The 17054-nt window shown below is 38.6% G+C and overlaps 1 protein-coding gene across 1 annotated transcript in view; it reads left to right on the top strand.

Annotated features, from left to right (window-relative positions):
* The first annotated feature begins 3980 nt into the window (after window positions 1–3980).
* gsg1l2b (gsg1-like 2b) overlaps window positions 3981–17054 on the top strand; it is a 39948-nt gene continuing 26874 nt past the window's right edge. Inside the window, exons 1-3 of the mRNA XM_079659343.1 lie at window positions 3981–4426; window positions 5577–5624; window positions 8754–8906. Coding sequence (XP_079515469.1) covers window positions 4123–4426; window positions 5577–5624; window positions 8754–8906 — 505 coding nt within the window. The 5' untranslated portion in view covers window positions 3981–4122. The remainder of the gene's footprint in view (window positions 4427–5576; window positions 5625–8753; window positions 8907–17054) is intronic.

Raw genomic sequence — 17054 nt, 5'->3', positions numbered from 1 at the left:
GGGACAAACGTTTGCAGTTCTCCGACGGCCTACTAAGTCACACATCCCCCCATGTCACACACACACACACACACACACACACACACACACACACACACACACACTCTATACTACAGCATGTAGCAGAGGAAATTACTGATGGACATCACAATGTGCCGAACATCCTCAGACAGGCAAATACAAACTGGAGATAACAGCCATCACTCTCAGGACAGTGTGGTAACAAACCTCACACTGTCACCACCCTCATGGATTTCTCTGTCTCTCTATGCCTGATTGAAAGTTGTCCGGCCCATCCTGAACCGACACCAGCAGATAGTCCCCTGGTAGCAATTGCACAGAGGTGGTAACTGTCTGTTTTTGGATTGATAAACCTTAGCAGTCAGCAGTTGTTGTCTCCTCTTTCATTGGAGGGATATGCAATAGGGACTCTAATATTATGGGAAAACAACAGAGAGAATAATTAAGTCAGGAAATCTCTATAATTTGCTATCGATCTACTTCCCGTTATGTTGCTTAGGAGTAGTGTATTTGCCGTGCATGTTTTAGGTTAAGCAGTTACTGTGGTGTCTTTCTGATTCTAACAGCTTTTCCTTCATCAAACTTAATCTCATTTTGATTTTAAAAACACACAAATATCCCTTTGTGCTATTGACAGAATTGTTAGTTAAAGAATGTGGTGTGCGCCACAAACCTTAAACCGATAGAACAGCTGTACAAGAGAGCTATCAAGGTATTTGACAGAAAGCCATATGCATACCACCACTGTACCATCCTTGAGAAGCACAATTTCTTGATTTTTGACAATTTTAAGTCTTTTAAAAGTATGTGTTTTTTTAATAAATGTTTACATGGACTGGCGCCCCCAACCTTAGGGGAATTCATAAAACACACTGGACGCTGCACTAGGTCAGAAACCAGAGGAGACTGTGAAGTCCACCGCAAACGGACCACTTTTGGACAAAATGTCCTCTCCATTAAAGGCAGCTCATTGTGGAATAGCCTCCCAACTGAGATACGGGATTGTCCCACTCTCAATAGCTTTAAAGGACAACTTAAAGAATGGATGAGAAACAAACAGACGTGCAATCACAGCTAAATGCACTTTAACACAGGGGTATCTCCTCTTGCACTTTATGTAGCTCTTTTTTTGCACTTTATGTAGCACTTTTATCTCCTCCTGCACTTTATATGTCGTAGCTGCTACATTGTACTACCTTGAGGTAAATGCTTGTATGCTGCTCATGCTCTCTCTGCATATCATGTATTTCTGTTTGCCATGTATATACAGGACTGTCTCAGAAAATTAGAATATTGTGATAAAGTTCTTTATTTTCTGTAATGCAATTAAAAAAACAAAAATGTCATACATTCTGGATTCATTACAAATCAACTGAAATATTGCAAGCCTTTTATTATTTTAATATTGCTGATTATGGCATACAGCTTAAGAAAACTCAAAAATCCTATCTCAAAAAATTAGAATAGTTCCTCAGACCAAGTAAAAAAAAAAGATTTATAACAGCAAAACACAATCAAACATTTGAAAATGTCCATTAATGCACTCAGTACTTGGTTGGGAATCCTTTTGCACGGATTACTGCATCAATGCGGCGTGGCATGGAGGCAATCAGCCTGTGGCATTGCTGAGGTGTTATGGATGCCCAGGATGCTTCAATAGCGGCCTTTAGCTCATTAGCATTGTTGGGTCTGGTGTCTTTCAGCTTCTTCTTCACAATACCCCACATATTCTCTATGGGGTTCAGGTCAGGGGAATTTGCAGGCCAATCGAGGACAGTAATGCCATGGTCAGTACACCAGTTACTGGTGGTTTTGGCACTGTGGACAGGTGCCAGATCATGCTGGAAAATGAATTCCTCATCTCCATAGAGCTTTTCAGCAGACGGAAGCATGTAGTGCTCTAAAATCTCTTGGTACACAGCTGCATTTACTCTGGGCTTGATGAAACACAGTGGACCAACACCAGCAGCTGACATGGCTCCCCAAACCATCGCTGACTGTGGGAACTTCACACTGGATTTCAAGCAACTTGGATTTTGCTCCTCTCCAGCCTTTCTCCAGACTCTGGCGCCTTGACTTCCAAATGAAATACAAAACTTGCTTTCGTCTGAAAAGAGGACTTTGGACCACTGTGCAACTGTCCAGTGCTTCTTTTCCTTAGCCCAAGTCAGACGCCTCTTCCGTTGTCTTGAGTTCAGAAGTGGCTTGACCATGGGAATACGGCTATTGTAGCCCATTTCCCGGACACGTCTGTGAACAGTGACTTTTGATACCTGGACTCCAGCTTCAGTCCACTGTCTTTGAAGCTCCCCCAAATTCTGGAAGCGACTCTTCTTCACAATGCTGTTAAGGCTGCGGTCATCTCTCTTGGTTGTGCAGCGTTTCCTGCCACATTTCCCCCTTCCAACAGACTTTTTGTGGATGTGCTTTGAAACTGCACTCTGTGAACAGCTTGCTCTTTGAGAAATTTCTTTTTGTGTCTTACCCTCCTGATGGAGGGTGTCAATGACGGTCCTCTGGACAGCAGTCAGATCAGCAGTCTTCCCCATACTTGTGATTTAGTTTACTGAACCAAGCTGAGTGTTTTTCAAGGCTCAGGAAACCCTTGCAGGTGTTTCGAGTTAATTAGACGATTCAAGTGATTCGTTGAACACCCTACTAGTATACTTTTTCATGATATTCTAATATTTAGAGATAGGATATTTGAGTTTTCTTAAGCTGTATGCCATAATCAGCAATATTAAAATAATAAAAGGCTTGCAATATTTCAGTTGATTTGTAATGAATCCAGAATGTATGACATTTTTGTTTTTTTAATTGCATTACAGAAAATAAAGAACTTTATCACAATATTCTAATTTTCTGAGACAGTCCTGTAAATTATGTTCATAAATGTTAGGCCTATATGTGACTACGGATGGAAATTAGCTCAAAGCTCAAATCCGGCTCATTTACATTTCAAAGCATTATTTTGTTCAAAACGTTCATTAATGTGCATTGTCCCGGTTCGAATAAACGATTAAATATGTTTCTTGACTCTACGCAAGACATTTGTTTTATTTAAGGTATTTTTTATTGTGCTATAACCCCCTACGTTTTTTAATCCTCTCTAAGTGAGGTCCCACATTTTAAAACTTAACTATAGGCACACCATGGGGATCATCATCATATCTTTATTATCCTAGAAGGAATATAAACTTCTAACTAATAAATTCAAATGGTCAGAGAGAGGTCGAGTGGGTCAATTTACCCCCGAGAACAACAGCTCAGGGAAATGTCTGCCTCCAGTCCCTGAAAAGGTGCCTCCCTTAACACAAGAGAACATAATGCTCTCAGATGTGAAGTATTCGTCAGCATAATGAGGTAATACATTAAAGTATTTGCCTTGTTGTCAAATATTCATTCTGCACTTGCCAAAAGCTCAAAGACTGGAATGTTCTATTTCTTTCGTATTTGTTAATAGAGCATGTTAGGAAAACACTGCGTAAGGTTTATAGTTTTATTTATTCCTACTCGGTTCTGTATTATTGGGGCAATGGTAATAAATAAGCCCCTCTTTCTTACTATTACTTTCCATTGTAATTCTCTAGATTAAAAGTAATGATTTAAACAGATTCAAATTTGGACCATTCTATTTGATCTATCTCTTTAAAGTCCCCCAGCTTTATAGAAAGGCGATACTAAATAATGTGTGGGGCTTTGAAAAATCCGAAGTCCTTCTTTTTATTTGGTAAGAAATTAAACCTTTATATATACAGTAGGCTACCAATATAACATATCCACTCGAACAAATCATTTTTATTGAAAACTCTGCTGGCGGGATGACACCTGTTTTCAGTGAGCTGTTTTTCTCCTCAGAGAAGAGGCGTGTGTGAGGGGTGTATGAGGTGAGTATGGGGGGTGGCAGCCTACAAAAGGGGAATCAGTAGCGGTGGAGGAGCAGATGTGAGACACACAGCGCAGGGGCCAGATCATAATTAGCCGCGGATATACTGCCGGGAATAACCGGATTGTTAAAATTTGAGGAGGGATCGAGAGAATTCGGTGTCACACAAGGCTAAGGGATTAAGTTACGCGTTTTTCACTACTCCGTTCGCCGTTATGGGGATAGACCGACGCCGGAGAGCCTCTATGGCTCTCACCTTGAACTTCCTGGCTTTGTTCCTGGCGGTATCAGCTCTCACCACCAGCTACTGGTGCGAAGGGACGCGCAAAGTGGTGAAGCCGTTCTGCACTGGCCCGTTCACCGCCACCAGGCAGTCGTTCTGCATCAGGTTCAACAGCTCCAACCTCAACGACACAAGGCTGGTGCAGTACATCTGGGAGACCGGGGAGGATAAGTACGTGATGAGGAAGTTTCACACCGGGATCTGGTTCTCCTGCGAGCAGAACATTAACATGACCGGTGAGTTTTTGAAAAGAAACGAGCAGCGAGGATGAGGGGCGCGCAGGCTGTGCATCACGGAGGCGCATCGTAACCAAAGTCATGCTTTGAGTAAAATCTTCCATAAAGAAATCTGGTTTAACACAGACTAGATTTAGTCATCGATCCCAAAAATGTATTTAAAAGTTAAATGTATAATACCATCAGAAACGCACAGCGCTGTCCATGAAATGGTTACAACCATGTTGTGCCAAATATAACAGAACAAGTAGCCTATACGCACATCAAGTACCTGTACACATGTTTTGACTACTGCTGCTCCTTTTTGTGTCTGTTTTTGCTCTGAGTTTTTGAAACCTCTTGTCTAAAGTGTAGGTTATTGTATTGTGTCATATTATAACTTTTAAAAATAAAAAATATTGATGAGAAATAAGAAAATGCAACACATGGTCATCAGTGTTGAATATAAGAAGCAGGTGTTTGTCCAAACAATATATATCGGAATTTCAAACCAAGTTTTTGCTGAACTGAGAATAAGGATTGTAGGTCTATAAATGTGTCAGAAAGGTACAAATAAAAATGTACAATATTCAAGTTAACATATTGGAGTTGCTTAATAATTTAATAATAATCCAAAAACTAAAAGGTTTTTAGTGTAATATTAAAATTCAGGAAGAGGAAAAACTGTTACTTTTCACATTTAAGAAGCGTACACATTGTTTAGCGATTTTGATTTAACGAAACCTCTCAAATGCATTGCTGATTTCACTTTCTGTCGGATCTTTTTCAATGTATCGGGAAAATATGGAATACCGTCTCATTTCAAGGTTGATGTTTTATTCTCTTAGCTACATCTTGTAGTGTTTTGTGTGAAAGCTGCCGGTCCCATGGCCCTACCACACTACATGCTGGATTTAAGGCTGGACATGTGGATCTGCTAGGGGAAATTGTCGAGCTTGTTTTCGCACAACACAAAGGAAATCCGTTCACAGATTGGATTAAATATTGATTTTGTGTTTTACATCTCAGCTCTATCTGTGGAATAATAGTGACTTTCTATCTCAATCTGATAATAAAGTAATACACGATGGATTTCCTGTCTCACTTATCAGCATGTTCCATAATGCTTATACACCAACAGTCAATTAAATGTCTAATTATTGTTTTATAGGTGAAAACTGCAGAAGTTTCCTTAATGTCGCACCTTCAAATGAAAGAGGTAAGCATATTCATAAAATGTTATCACTCACACGCACATAATTCATACATCCTTAGGTCCCCGATTCAAGTCCCTAAATGTACCATACGCAGTGTGGACCGGTACCTTGAGAGGTGCCGGTTGGTCCACTGGTTAAACAACCCAGTCTCACGGCATGTTGTGTTATAGTCACGAAATACATTTAATCTATTGATTCGTGTTCACCAAGACGATTTTATTTATTATTGTCAGAATACTGAAATCTGTATTTTTTTATTATTTTTTTCCTTCTAATTTGTTATTATTTGGTGCAGGCACGAAACATACCAATATAAATACATTGCTTTTAAAATCGTTCTGTGTCAGAATACTGACATTTATATGGCATTTAACATCTTTTGTCACTGTGATGAAATACTGGCAATGCTTGCACCACTGAGACAGTTGTTAGAACATCTGTTGGCTGCCATACTTCTTTCATCTGTGAGCCTACATTAAATATGAAGCTTTATAAGTAGGCTAACTGTTGATTATTAATAGAATGAATGACTATTAGGCCATAGCACAGAGTTAGCTCTGTAGTAATTAACCCTGTCTCAAACAAATACATCTTCCTTTTTATCTACATCGATGTTCAAACGTAATACCAAGGCTAAAACAGTGTCTCTACTCTAGTGTTGTTGTTTTGTTGATCTCCATTAAGAAGTGCGTGATGAGGGGCTAAACATTTAAATTAGTTAGCAATTGTTGTCACTCAACTCCTCCTGTTAACAAAATCTTAAAAGATATTTACATTTTGATGATTTAAAATACGTCTGAGCTTTTAGGTGTCTTGAAAACGGCGGTTACTAACAAGCGACCAAATGAGACTAAACTTCATCAAGTCGAACATTAGCCACCTTTAGCTTAGCGGTGGTGATGCGCAGCCATGCAACTATCAGTTTGTTTACAGCATAACGTCCGCTTTTTACTGCCGATTGCTTTTATGTTTGAAAAATCATAAAGTGGTGTTCAAATGTTGAGATTCTTCTAGTATCATACACATTTGTTTGCCATCGAGTTAGCTTTCAAAATTCAATGGTAAGTCCCATTGCCGTTGAAAGGAGCCCTTGCGATGCTAACTTCCTTGTTGGCCGACAACAACACGTCATCCCTGCAACACAAACCTTTTTTTTCTTCATCAAATTGAATTTGTACACTTATCCATATTACTTATATATTTCGAGTACTGACAATAGAAATTAATTGAACTTATTAAGTTATAGCCCAATATACTGTATTACAATAGTACAATAGCTGAAAAAACCTAAATGTGGGCAGCAATATATATGGAACAGGGCAACTACGTAAGTGATTGCCTCTCCTCAAGAAAACCAGACACTGACCCTGACAATAAAGAGATCTTCAGACAGCTTAGATGCCAGTGCATTCAGAGGTTATTACGTTCTGTTATCACTGGTCCCCTTATGCTTCACATTCACTTGAGAGCATTTGGGTCATTCCAGAATTGGAGGACATTTCATGTCCCCCATATAAAAAATCTAATAATCCATGCCCAAAATGCTAAAACATGCACTTGTTGTGTTAAACATACTTGTCTTGAGACAAAATGTGTATAAAATTGTAGAAAAAGTGGTTTCAAAATATTATTTAAATTATCAAATAGCTCTCGAACACCCCCTAAAATGGCATTTTTCTCTTGTCCCCGCTTCTTGGTGACCAACTTGCATGTCAAATATAACATTTAAAATAGGGATTTTATTTACTTCTTTTGGTATTATTCTATTGATATATGTCTCTTGTAATGGTAAAATCTATTTGTTAAATCATAAACATATTTTAAATAACAGTAATTTTGCACAGAAGGTGTGTCCCTCAACATGCGTTCAACCCTGTTACCCAAACCTTTTTAGATTGGCACAGGAAGTGAAAAAACTGTAAGTCAGATGACACAGTGGAAGTGACATCAGCAAGCCATGTGCTAATGCCATGGGTCGACCAAAACTAAGTCCTCTCTTTTATTTTTAATATTTTTACAATCTTTTCGGTCTTAAAAGAGTGTGGCACTCTGACCCACTCAACCCTGTTACTGATATTACCAGAATAAAGCACATTCATTTCAAAGTTATCTTTCTTGCATTAGATATCCAAGTTTGTCCTTGTCTTGAAAGTAGCATTACATGCTACATCTAGCAATAATTCCTGAGGTTAAAGGCTCAAATTAGCATTGATTTTCAACCCTGTTACTTTCAACCCTGTTACTATAATTAGAGTAACAGGGGTAATTCTTCATTGGAAAATATTCATTTGATGCCAAGCTGGGCAAATCACTTTTTTTGATGGTTTATTATCTGTTTTTCCTAAATACATACAAAAAAAATATAAAATAAAAGGTTCATTTTTCAAAAATGTTGGTGTCTAAATTGTCCTCCAATTCTGGAATGACCCATTTGTCTTTTATGCTGGTATGATTAAAGTTTTACTTGTATCATAGCAAAGTGAAAAGATATACTTTAACCAAATGCTTTCAAGACTTTAGTCTAATCAAATGTTCCTTAATCCCCTCTGCCCTAATTATATGCATTTAATAAAGACATATGTGTGTGGAATTCAATTGAGCAGTTAAAAATAAATCTTTAGCTCAGGGATGTACATTTAAAATTCACTCTAAATTATTCTGAGTAACAGGCACAGTACGGTAGTCCACATTGTGATTAATTGAGACACATCAGTACCTGCCCTTGGGTGATTCATGCAATTACACCGCTGTGTACATTTATCGGTTTCTAAATCCGCTGATATTTAGTCTCCTCGCTCACAGACCTGAGCTCAGGATACTGTTCCTCCCTTGGTGGATGATATATCCTCTCCGTGACTGTGAAAGTTAATGATATGGGTAGGGGTCACTTGTCCACCTCCCTCGTCTCCTTCTCGTCCCCATCCTCCTTCTCCTCCAGTCTCTTTCCTCTCCTCTCTTCGCCCCTACTTACCCATATTCTTTTCCAAGTCCCCATACCCCATCCCTCCTTTCTCCATTCCTGTCACTACACCCCCTCCGTCATTCCCTCAACCGTGTTCACCCCTGCACCCACAATTTGAATGGGTTTCTCCTCTTTGCTATTCCTTTTCCAATATAAATTGTATCCATAGGAGTGCTGTGGCTGTGCATTGTTGCTGAGTGCCTATACATCCTCCTGTTGGCCACCGGAGGCCTCCTCATGTCCATAGAGGTGTGTCACTTGGGCAATGTCATCGAAGGCCTCAAGCTCAACGCCTTCGCTGCCATATTCACTGTGCTCTCAGGTGAGTAGCTTCATTATATTTGTCATATTTGCAATAAAATGAAGCACATTTATAGGATTCAAATGTAAATGTTGAATATACAGTAGATGGTTGAAGTTAACATACAAAAGAGAATCTCTTCACTTTTTGGGTGTTTTTACTGAAGTTAGAGCGAAAACTTAATTTCTTTAGAAGTAGGAGTAGAAATATGTTTTCTTATGTTTCTGAGAGAAAACATACTCGTTGTCTTCTGTAGTGTTCTACTAACTGAGATCCTTTCATAGCCAAAATATGACGCAACCTTTTTCAAAGTGCCCACATTGTTTAACAAATGTTAGTGATATGTTGTCTATTCAGCATGCTGTTGAGTTTGTATTCCACTCGGAAAGATTAAGCTAGCCAGCCAGCTGTATGCGTACTAGCTTCCACCCAGAAATTGGTGGCTAGTTTCCTTTCGTCCATGCTATTTCATCTGAAGCTTCTACACACTCATTGCCATGTTTTTTTCTTCACTATGGTGCATTCACACTGGAATTGGGGCTACGTTTCACCTCATGTTACTTGAATGTGTGACCAAGGCATCATCCGTTTACTCGAGTCGCTGAAACTAGATGCACCAGAGAGGAGACGGGGCTCATCTCTATTTACATACTTACAGTAGATACCAACAAAGCCATTGCTGAAATCCTTATCTTGCTGCTATGTGCATGTCGTGAAAGTCCCAGATATGTCGGGAAAGCAAAAAGCTTTGTTTCTGGGTTCATAACATCATCCAAAGACACTCATTGAATTCCACAAAAGTGTATTCACTGCCTCTGGCAAGTAACAAGTCTGCTGAATTAATCGTAATACAGGGGTATGAACCCGAAATGTACATTTTATTACAATAAACCAGGGCTGCCAACACTCACGCATTGAGCGTGAGAGTCACGCAATTAACCCATATCTCACGCACTCACGCCACACTTGCCTTTTTGTCACGCTAAGTTTTCGTCCAAAATAAATGTATATAAATATAAAAATAAAGTGAAGGAACAGCAAACCGAGCGGTCTACGAAATGAGACGGTCTTCTGGCTTCAGTAAAGTTGGAACAATATTGGGAGATTCTGATTTCACGGATCAATAACTCATTAACAAAACGTTATTCAGACACAAATGACGTCTCCTAAGTACCGTGGTGAGGTTGAAAACGAACTACAATCACATTTTGATTAAAAAAAAGCCAATACGCGCCGCCCTCCGAGCTGGACACATTACATTGGTCTCTATCTGCAGCCGGAGAAGAAACGAGTGCTCAGGGACCGTCTGCAAAGCAATTCCAAAAAAAGAGAATACAATAATATTCAATCACTATTATACAGCTTATTACTGCCAAACTCACTACACATACATCAATAGTCTTCTGTTGGTCATACTACCGCAGAGAGTTTTGAAGAATATGCTTTTGAATAATTGGTGGTTCTCAAACGTTTTGGTCACCATTTATGAGAATAAATGAAAAACAGTTATGAAATACTATGACAGTAAAACAAGAATAAAGTTTAAATGAGTTATTTGTAAAATATCCATAAAGAAAAAGAAAATCTGTTTACAGTTCTGTTTCATATGGGTGTTGAGAGCTGTATCCTTAAATTCATTTTGCTCTCAAAGTGCACCAGGTTGATGCATTTAACTTCAATATTTTAAAAAAATGCCCATGCCCCCGGACTCCCCGGAGGTGAGGACCCCCCCCCCCACTTGTAAAATAGCACTTTACCTCTGCTTACACCTATATGCCATTTTATATGCTGTGAGCTTATTATCGAGCCTTCATTGTAAGAGTCGCGGGTACACTGTGTATGTGCGTGTATTCCACTGGAGCGCCCGGTACATTAATGGGAAACCCTAGTCCTAGTTTGTACATGTTCAATACATGTGTAACACTGTACACATGAACGTTTCTTTTTTCGGATCACCAAAAAAAAAATCTCACTCCAAGCTGAACTCAAATGTTGGCAGCCCTGAATAAACATATCAGAGAGATTCCAAAATAAATCAAAACATAAAATTCCAAACTATGTAATGATACTGATTAAGCCTGGAGTAAACTCTTTGTCAGGTCTTTTCACATGATGGAAAGCAAACCTCTTATAAAATGATTGTTTTGTGAATGGAGCTAGGCTAGGCTAAGCTACCTTTCCAGCTGCTCCGTAAACACTCAAAAATAAGACCCTGTAACATAAATAAAGCATTGAATTAATCTATCATGCCATATAGATGTACTGTGGTTTGAACACATGCATTCATGAACATCGATATTTCTCCTGTCTCACTCGCTTCATACGCGCTGCTAAATCTGGGTCATTGCACTGCACACGTCCAGTTTGAACGCACCTTTAGAAACGAGTTGTTCTAGCTAGCGTTAGCCATCACTATCTATATGTATCACTAGCTATATTTTATGGGTCCAGATGTAAAAGATTTTCAAAACAAACAAGCAGCAAATACTTCTGTAACCGCTGCACACTAGGGATGTGCATCTCCATCACTGAGGCCGATGCGATGCGCATCTCGATACGTTACCACGATACGATACATTAACGATACCTTTGAAACACCAGGCGATACGATACGATTCACCCCTGTTGCGATACAGTTCGATACGATTTGATTCAACATTATGCGATTCGGGGCGATACGATGCGATTCAACACGATGCAAAAATAATGATACTTCAATATGGTACGACAGAGGATTTTTGTTTTATTCCTTATATGCAGCAAATCATACATTAACAAAAAAGTGCTTTACATATTTAGTACTGCACATCCCATCATGCCGTTTATTTTTTTACCTTTAAAAGCTCTCCAGAGTACAATTGTATAACACCTCACAGTTAAACAATGTAAGGATGCATTGCTCATGATTAACAATGTGCAAATAACAGCTACCATAGAGCAATGCCCATACAGCTGCCAGCCTGATGTGCTTAACACTCAGAGGCTAACACACCAGTGAGCAGAAAGCATTGGTTTCTATCTGAACAATAAAGAAAACAAATAACCTTTCACAAACAGGTATTTCATAACTGCTTACAGTAAGGAAGACATTTAAATTATTATTGGCCGTCACAGGCTGCTGTAAGCTAAACACCTCTCTCTGACAGAACACCTCACTGAGTGATTTAACTCATATGTCTCACTTTCAGGTTTCTCTTTTCAGCCGCAGACCCCATGTCGCCTCTTTATGTGCGTCGCTAAATTCCTCGTACTACTTGTGTACTTTAAAGCGGCTCGGCATCGTTAACAATTTGCGAGTGATTTTTCAAGTTGACCGTCTGTAGTAATAGTGCCGCGCACATATACCATCAGGACGTTACTGATGGGGTGCGGCTGCGGAGTGATACTGTGTGTATGCAAGTCCGCATCTAGGACGGATCTATGTATCATGGCTGTAGACCTGTTAAGTAATAAAGATACCTCATACAAAGGTCTACGGATACCTTATTACTCTCCATGACCTGCGGTCAACTATATAGCATAAATGACTATTACACCGTCTTTCTTGAACAATCCGAAGTGTTGCCAAACGTTTGATTTGTAGGTATTTTTCGCTGCGCTGTGTTTCTCTTTCTCCTCAACTTCCGTGTGTGTTGATAACTGAGACTCTCGTTCTCCGTAGTGGCGAAGCAAATATCAAAGATCGTCTCTGCTGAACGTTGACAAGATAAGGGGATTTTATATGAATGAATCGGTTTTTTACCGATGCAAAGACGCTACGCAATCGATGCATCGCGAGTTCAACCCAAACTGTAGCCGATGTGCACTCTTTCAACCGGTGAACTCGCATCTTGAACGTTTATGCCGGTGCACCGATGCGAATCGGTGAATCTTAACATCTCTACTGCACACGTACCTTACCCTGTGATTCGAGCCACAACACAGAGTAATGTAAAAATTCACGTAGTAATGTAGGGAGTGCTAAACAGAACGTGAGGCCTGACACAACCCAGTCTCACGGCATTTCGTGTTATAGTCACGATATTTAATCTATTGATTCGTGTTCACCAACACGATTTTTTCCCTTTTTTTCATGTCACACAGAACGATTTTAAAAGCAATGTATTTCTATTGGTAGCCTAGTATGTTTCGTGCCTGCAGCACGTCTTTTTGTCCATTAGGGTCTTGGAAGACCGGAAGCTGTGGGGTTCATAAAAACCTGTATTTACTCAATATCAAGCCACAATTATTGCTTTTATTTTAAATCGTATAATGTCTGACTTTTTTTTTTCATCTGTGAGGAAAAGAAATGGGGCTGAGAGCGTCAGAATACTGAAATCTGTATTTTTTTAAATCTTTTTTTCCTTCTAATTTGTTATTCTTTTCTAAATAACACACTGTTATTTACTCACCAATAACACACAACTATCCTTGTTTTTATTTATTTGTTTAATTCCATAGTCTCTGGCTTTTTTGGCGTCCGTCAGGAACTGAATTTCAAAATATAAATAACCGGAAACAGACGTAGCATCATTGCGATACACAGCCACTGAACTGATTACCCAAGATCCTCAGCTATGGTTTAAGCTCGCTGATTGCATGTTTTAGCCGCAATGCATGTAGGGATATGGTGTTAATGCCATATAAAATCCGAAAAACATTTCTGAGTTTAGGATGGCCGAAGACACTACACTACCCATAATCCCCAGCTATCGTTTAGGACTACTGTCCCCATGATTAATCTTCAAGCTCTGGGATTGGATGTTGGAGTGGCAGTGCGCCAAGGTTACGCCGAGAGTCAAACAGCTGTTTGAAATGGAACGAAACCACGCCAGACTATCCAAAACTGGAATCGAACGCCCCCCAAGAACTACTGGCTATTGTGTTTCGCAAAATGTTCTATGGGACGTCTCTACTGAACGTTTTCTTTTTTTCCCACAATTAGAAGTTGCCAGTATTAAACACATTGGTGTTATCAAATGTAAAACATATAATTAATAAAAGGGTGAAAATCACTTGTGTCCATAATGCGCAGCATTAATATATACCCACATGGCAGCTCATTGTTACTTTGTAATTCTACTCCACTATTCAGAGGTTAACCTGGTATTTTTACTCGACTACATTTATTTTAGTTACTTTGCACATTCGGATTAATGATGTGAAATATAAATAACCCTTAAATCAGACTTTAGTTACACCTGAGTAAAATTCAGGTAAGGTGATTGTCAAGTGCCAACAATAAGGAGAGATATTTGATTGTTGGTGCTTGAGAAGACTAAACATTTATCTGCAATTGACATGAATGGAAACGAGTAATAAAGTATTCATTACTCGTTATTCTCTACTAATAGATAATTAAAGACTGTATAATGGCTATTTTGCACATCCCTTTCAAGCTTTTCTAAGGTTTATTGACATATCATATACACAACTATGGTGTAGTTATGCAATGAATGAAAAACTTGGGTCACAGGTTCCTCAACAGCGCATTACAAGACATCTATCATTATGTGTGTATATCAGGGGTCTGCAAATACGTTTTTTTTCTGAGCCACTAGATGGTGTGCCAGAACATAATCAAAAGCTTATTTAAGTAATTGATTGTTAAAACATGTGACACGTTCGAATGCGTTTCGATCAATGCTGAGTACAGCCAAACTTGACAGTCTCTTCTCTGTCATTGCAGACCGAATGCTTCTCGTTTTGCGCCGTCCCGTTCAAATGACAATACCATTTCCATGCTGGCGCCAGGGCCGGGGGATGGGGTTACAAGGCTCGCGTCTTGTGCTGCATTCACTTGCACTCGGACATTAGGGACTTTCTCTCATAAATGTCCAATGAGCCACAAGTTTTCTTTCAAAACAAAGCTGCCAACTGTGGCAGCATTATGCACCATCACCCCTCGCCCTCCATGATCAAGCGGCTTCTCCGATTTTGTTGTCAATGTTTAGACTGAACTTTGTTACTGTTCATATATAGGCTAAGTAAACATTATGTTTGAATGATTTATTGAGCTGGTGTTATTTTTTTCAAACCACAAACCGCATGTTGGCTATTTCAGCACCACCCGCTGTCCACCTACTTATTGATCCACTATCAGCGTCAGTGCACCCTGCTGCCAGATTGTGCCTGTGCTGTGTGTCATTCACTCTCAACATGGATAAAAGTACAATAAGCATTCTTCAGCTGTAGATTCTCTATTCGGACATTATAGCCTCTTATGTGCGACTGTCGGTCCAAAATTATAAAACTTTTTTGTTTTTAAATCTCAATTTTATTTTTTATTTTTATTCTCAAAATAATTTTCCGGGCCAAGTATTATTGCTGGCGGGCCACCAATGGCTCGCGGGTCGCCTATTGCCGACCCATGGTGTATAGTATACCTCCACCATTAAACTGTCAAATTCTGCACATTTCTTATACTATTTACATACATAAGAGTATAATTCATATGCATAATAACAGTTAAAATAAGTGCTTCAACATAGTTAACATTCCAGGAAAGCAATATATTAGATGTTAAGTACTTTGTCAGGCTTGATATATATATATTTTGATACCCCCGAAGCTTTTTTCTTATTTAAAAGAAGACCTTAATCTAAAGTATTATTAAATGTTTAAATAAAGGTTAATTCGTTTTTCTGTTTTGCACCTCCTCCTAATATCTTTTTACATCCTGCACTAAATTGTTTTATTGTAGAGATCACTTATACTATCTTCTTGATTTTGTATATTCTATATCTCTATCATTGACCTTCTACTTTCCCCCTATGAAAGTATGTACTCTTAATATTTTTTTTAATCAAATATAAAACATAAAAACAATAATTCAATAACGTGCTTTAACCACTAGGCGGTGCACACAAGGTACACACAGCCATAATAACGTTGTATTATTAGTGTAAGACACTTACAGTATGTATGTACACAACATCTGAAGATGTGTAGTTTTATTCATGTTTTCACATAATTTTACAGCATATTGCTATACTATTTCAGACTCAGTATTTACATTCTTATATTCAAAGAAAATCAGTAATATCTTTAAAAACTACAAGTCCTTTTATATCTACCAATTAGATCAAATGTAAATGTCAGCCGAATTAGTGTTGATACTGCGAGGAGACGTATTGTGTTAAGAGAAATTGAAGATGTTGTTTAATTGTTGATATATTTATGATATTCAAGTATTCAGTTTGGGCGGCATTTCTTCCAGTTTTTCCAAAGGTCTTCTCATCAGGGCTCTATAAATAAAGAACTACGGCAGATCTGTAATATGTATGCAGCCGAACCGTGTATTACAATGCCATTATGTGATGACTTTCAAAGAGAAAAGCAAAAACACTCGGAAGAAAGTATTATTTTCTTTAAAAAAAAAAGTTTGGGGGATTTGATATGGCATGAACACCATATCCCTACATGCATTGCAGCTCAAACATCCAATCAGCGAGCTTAAGCCATAGCTGAGGATCTTGGGTAATCAGTTCAGTGGTTGTGTATCACAATGATGCTACTTCTGTTTCCGGTTATTTTTATTTTGAAATTCAGTTCTTGATGGACACCAAAAAAGCCCGGGATTATGGAATCAAACAAATAAATAAAAACAAGGATAATTGTGTGTTATTGATGAGTAAATAACAGTGTATTATTTAGAAAATAATAACAAATTAGAAGGAAAAAAAGATTTTAAAAAATACAGATTTCAGTATTCTGAGGCTCTGAGCCCCATTTCTTTTCCTCACAGATGACAAAAAAAGTCAGACATTATACGATTTAAAATAAAAACAATAATCGTGGCTTGATATTGAGTAAAACATGTTTTTATGAACCCCACAGCTTCCGGTCTTCCAAGAACCTAATGGACAAAAAGACGTGCTGCAGGCACGAAACATACTACCAATAGAAATACATTGCTTTTAAAATCGTTCTGTGTGACCTGAAAAAATGGGGGAAATCGTGTTGGTGAACACGAATCAATAGATTAAATGTCGTGACTATAACACGAAATGCAGTGAGACTGGGTTGCCTGACAATAATTGGTTTCCAGCTGCTTAACTGTCTTGATTTAGGTGTTACAAATGTATTTCTTGCCTAGACATATTTCATCATAAGCAGCGCAGGCTTAAGCCCCAAATTTGTTTAGCAAAGCCCCTCTTTCAATAAACAGATTAGGGTATATACTGTAAA

Source organism: Notothenia rossii, assembly GCF_949606895.1.
Source record: "Notothenia rossii genome assembly, chromosome: 11".
Classification (NCBI taxonomy): Eukaryota; Metazoa; Chordata; class Actinopteri; order Perciformes; family Nototheniidae; genus Notothenia; species Notothenia rossii.
Note: the sequence above shows the minus strand (reverse complement) of the source record. Positions and strands in the feature narration are given on the sequence as shown.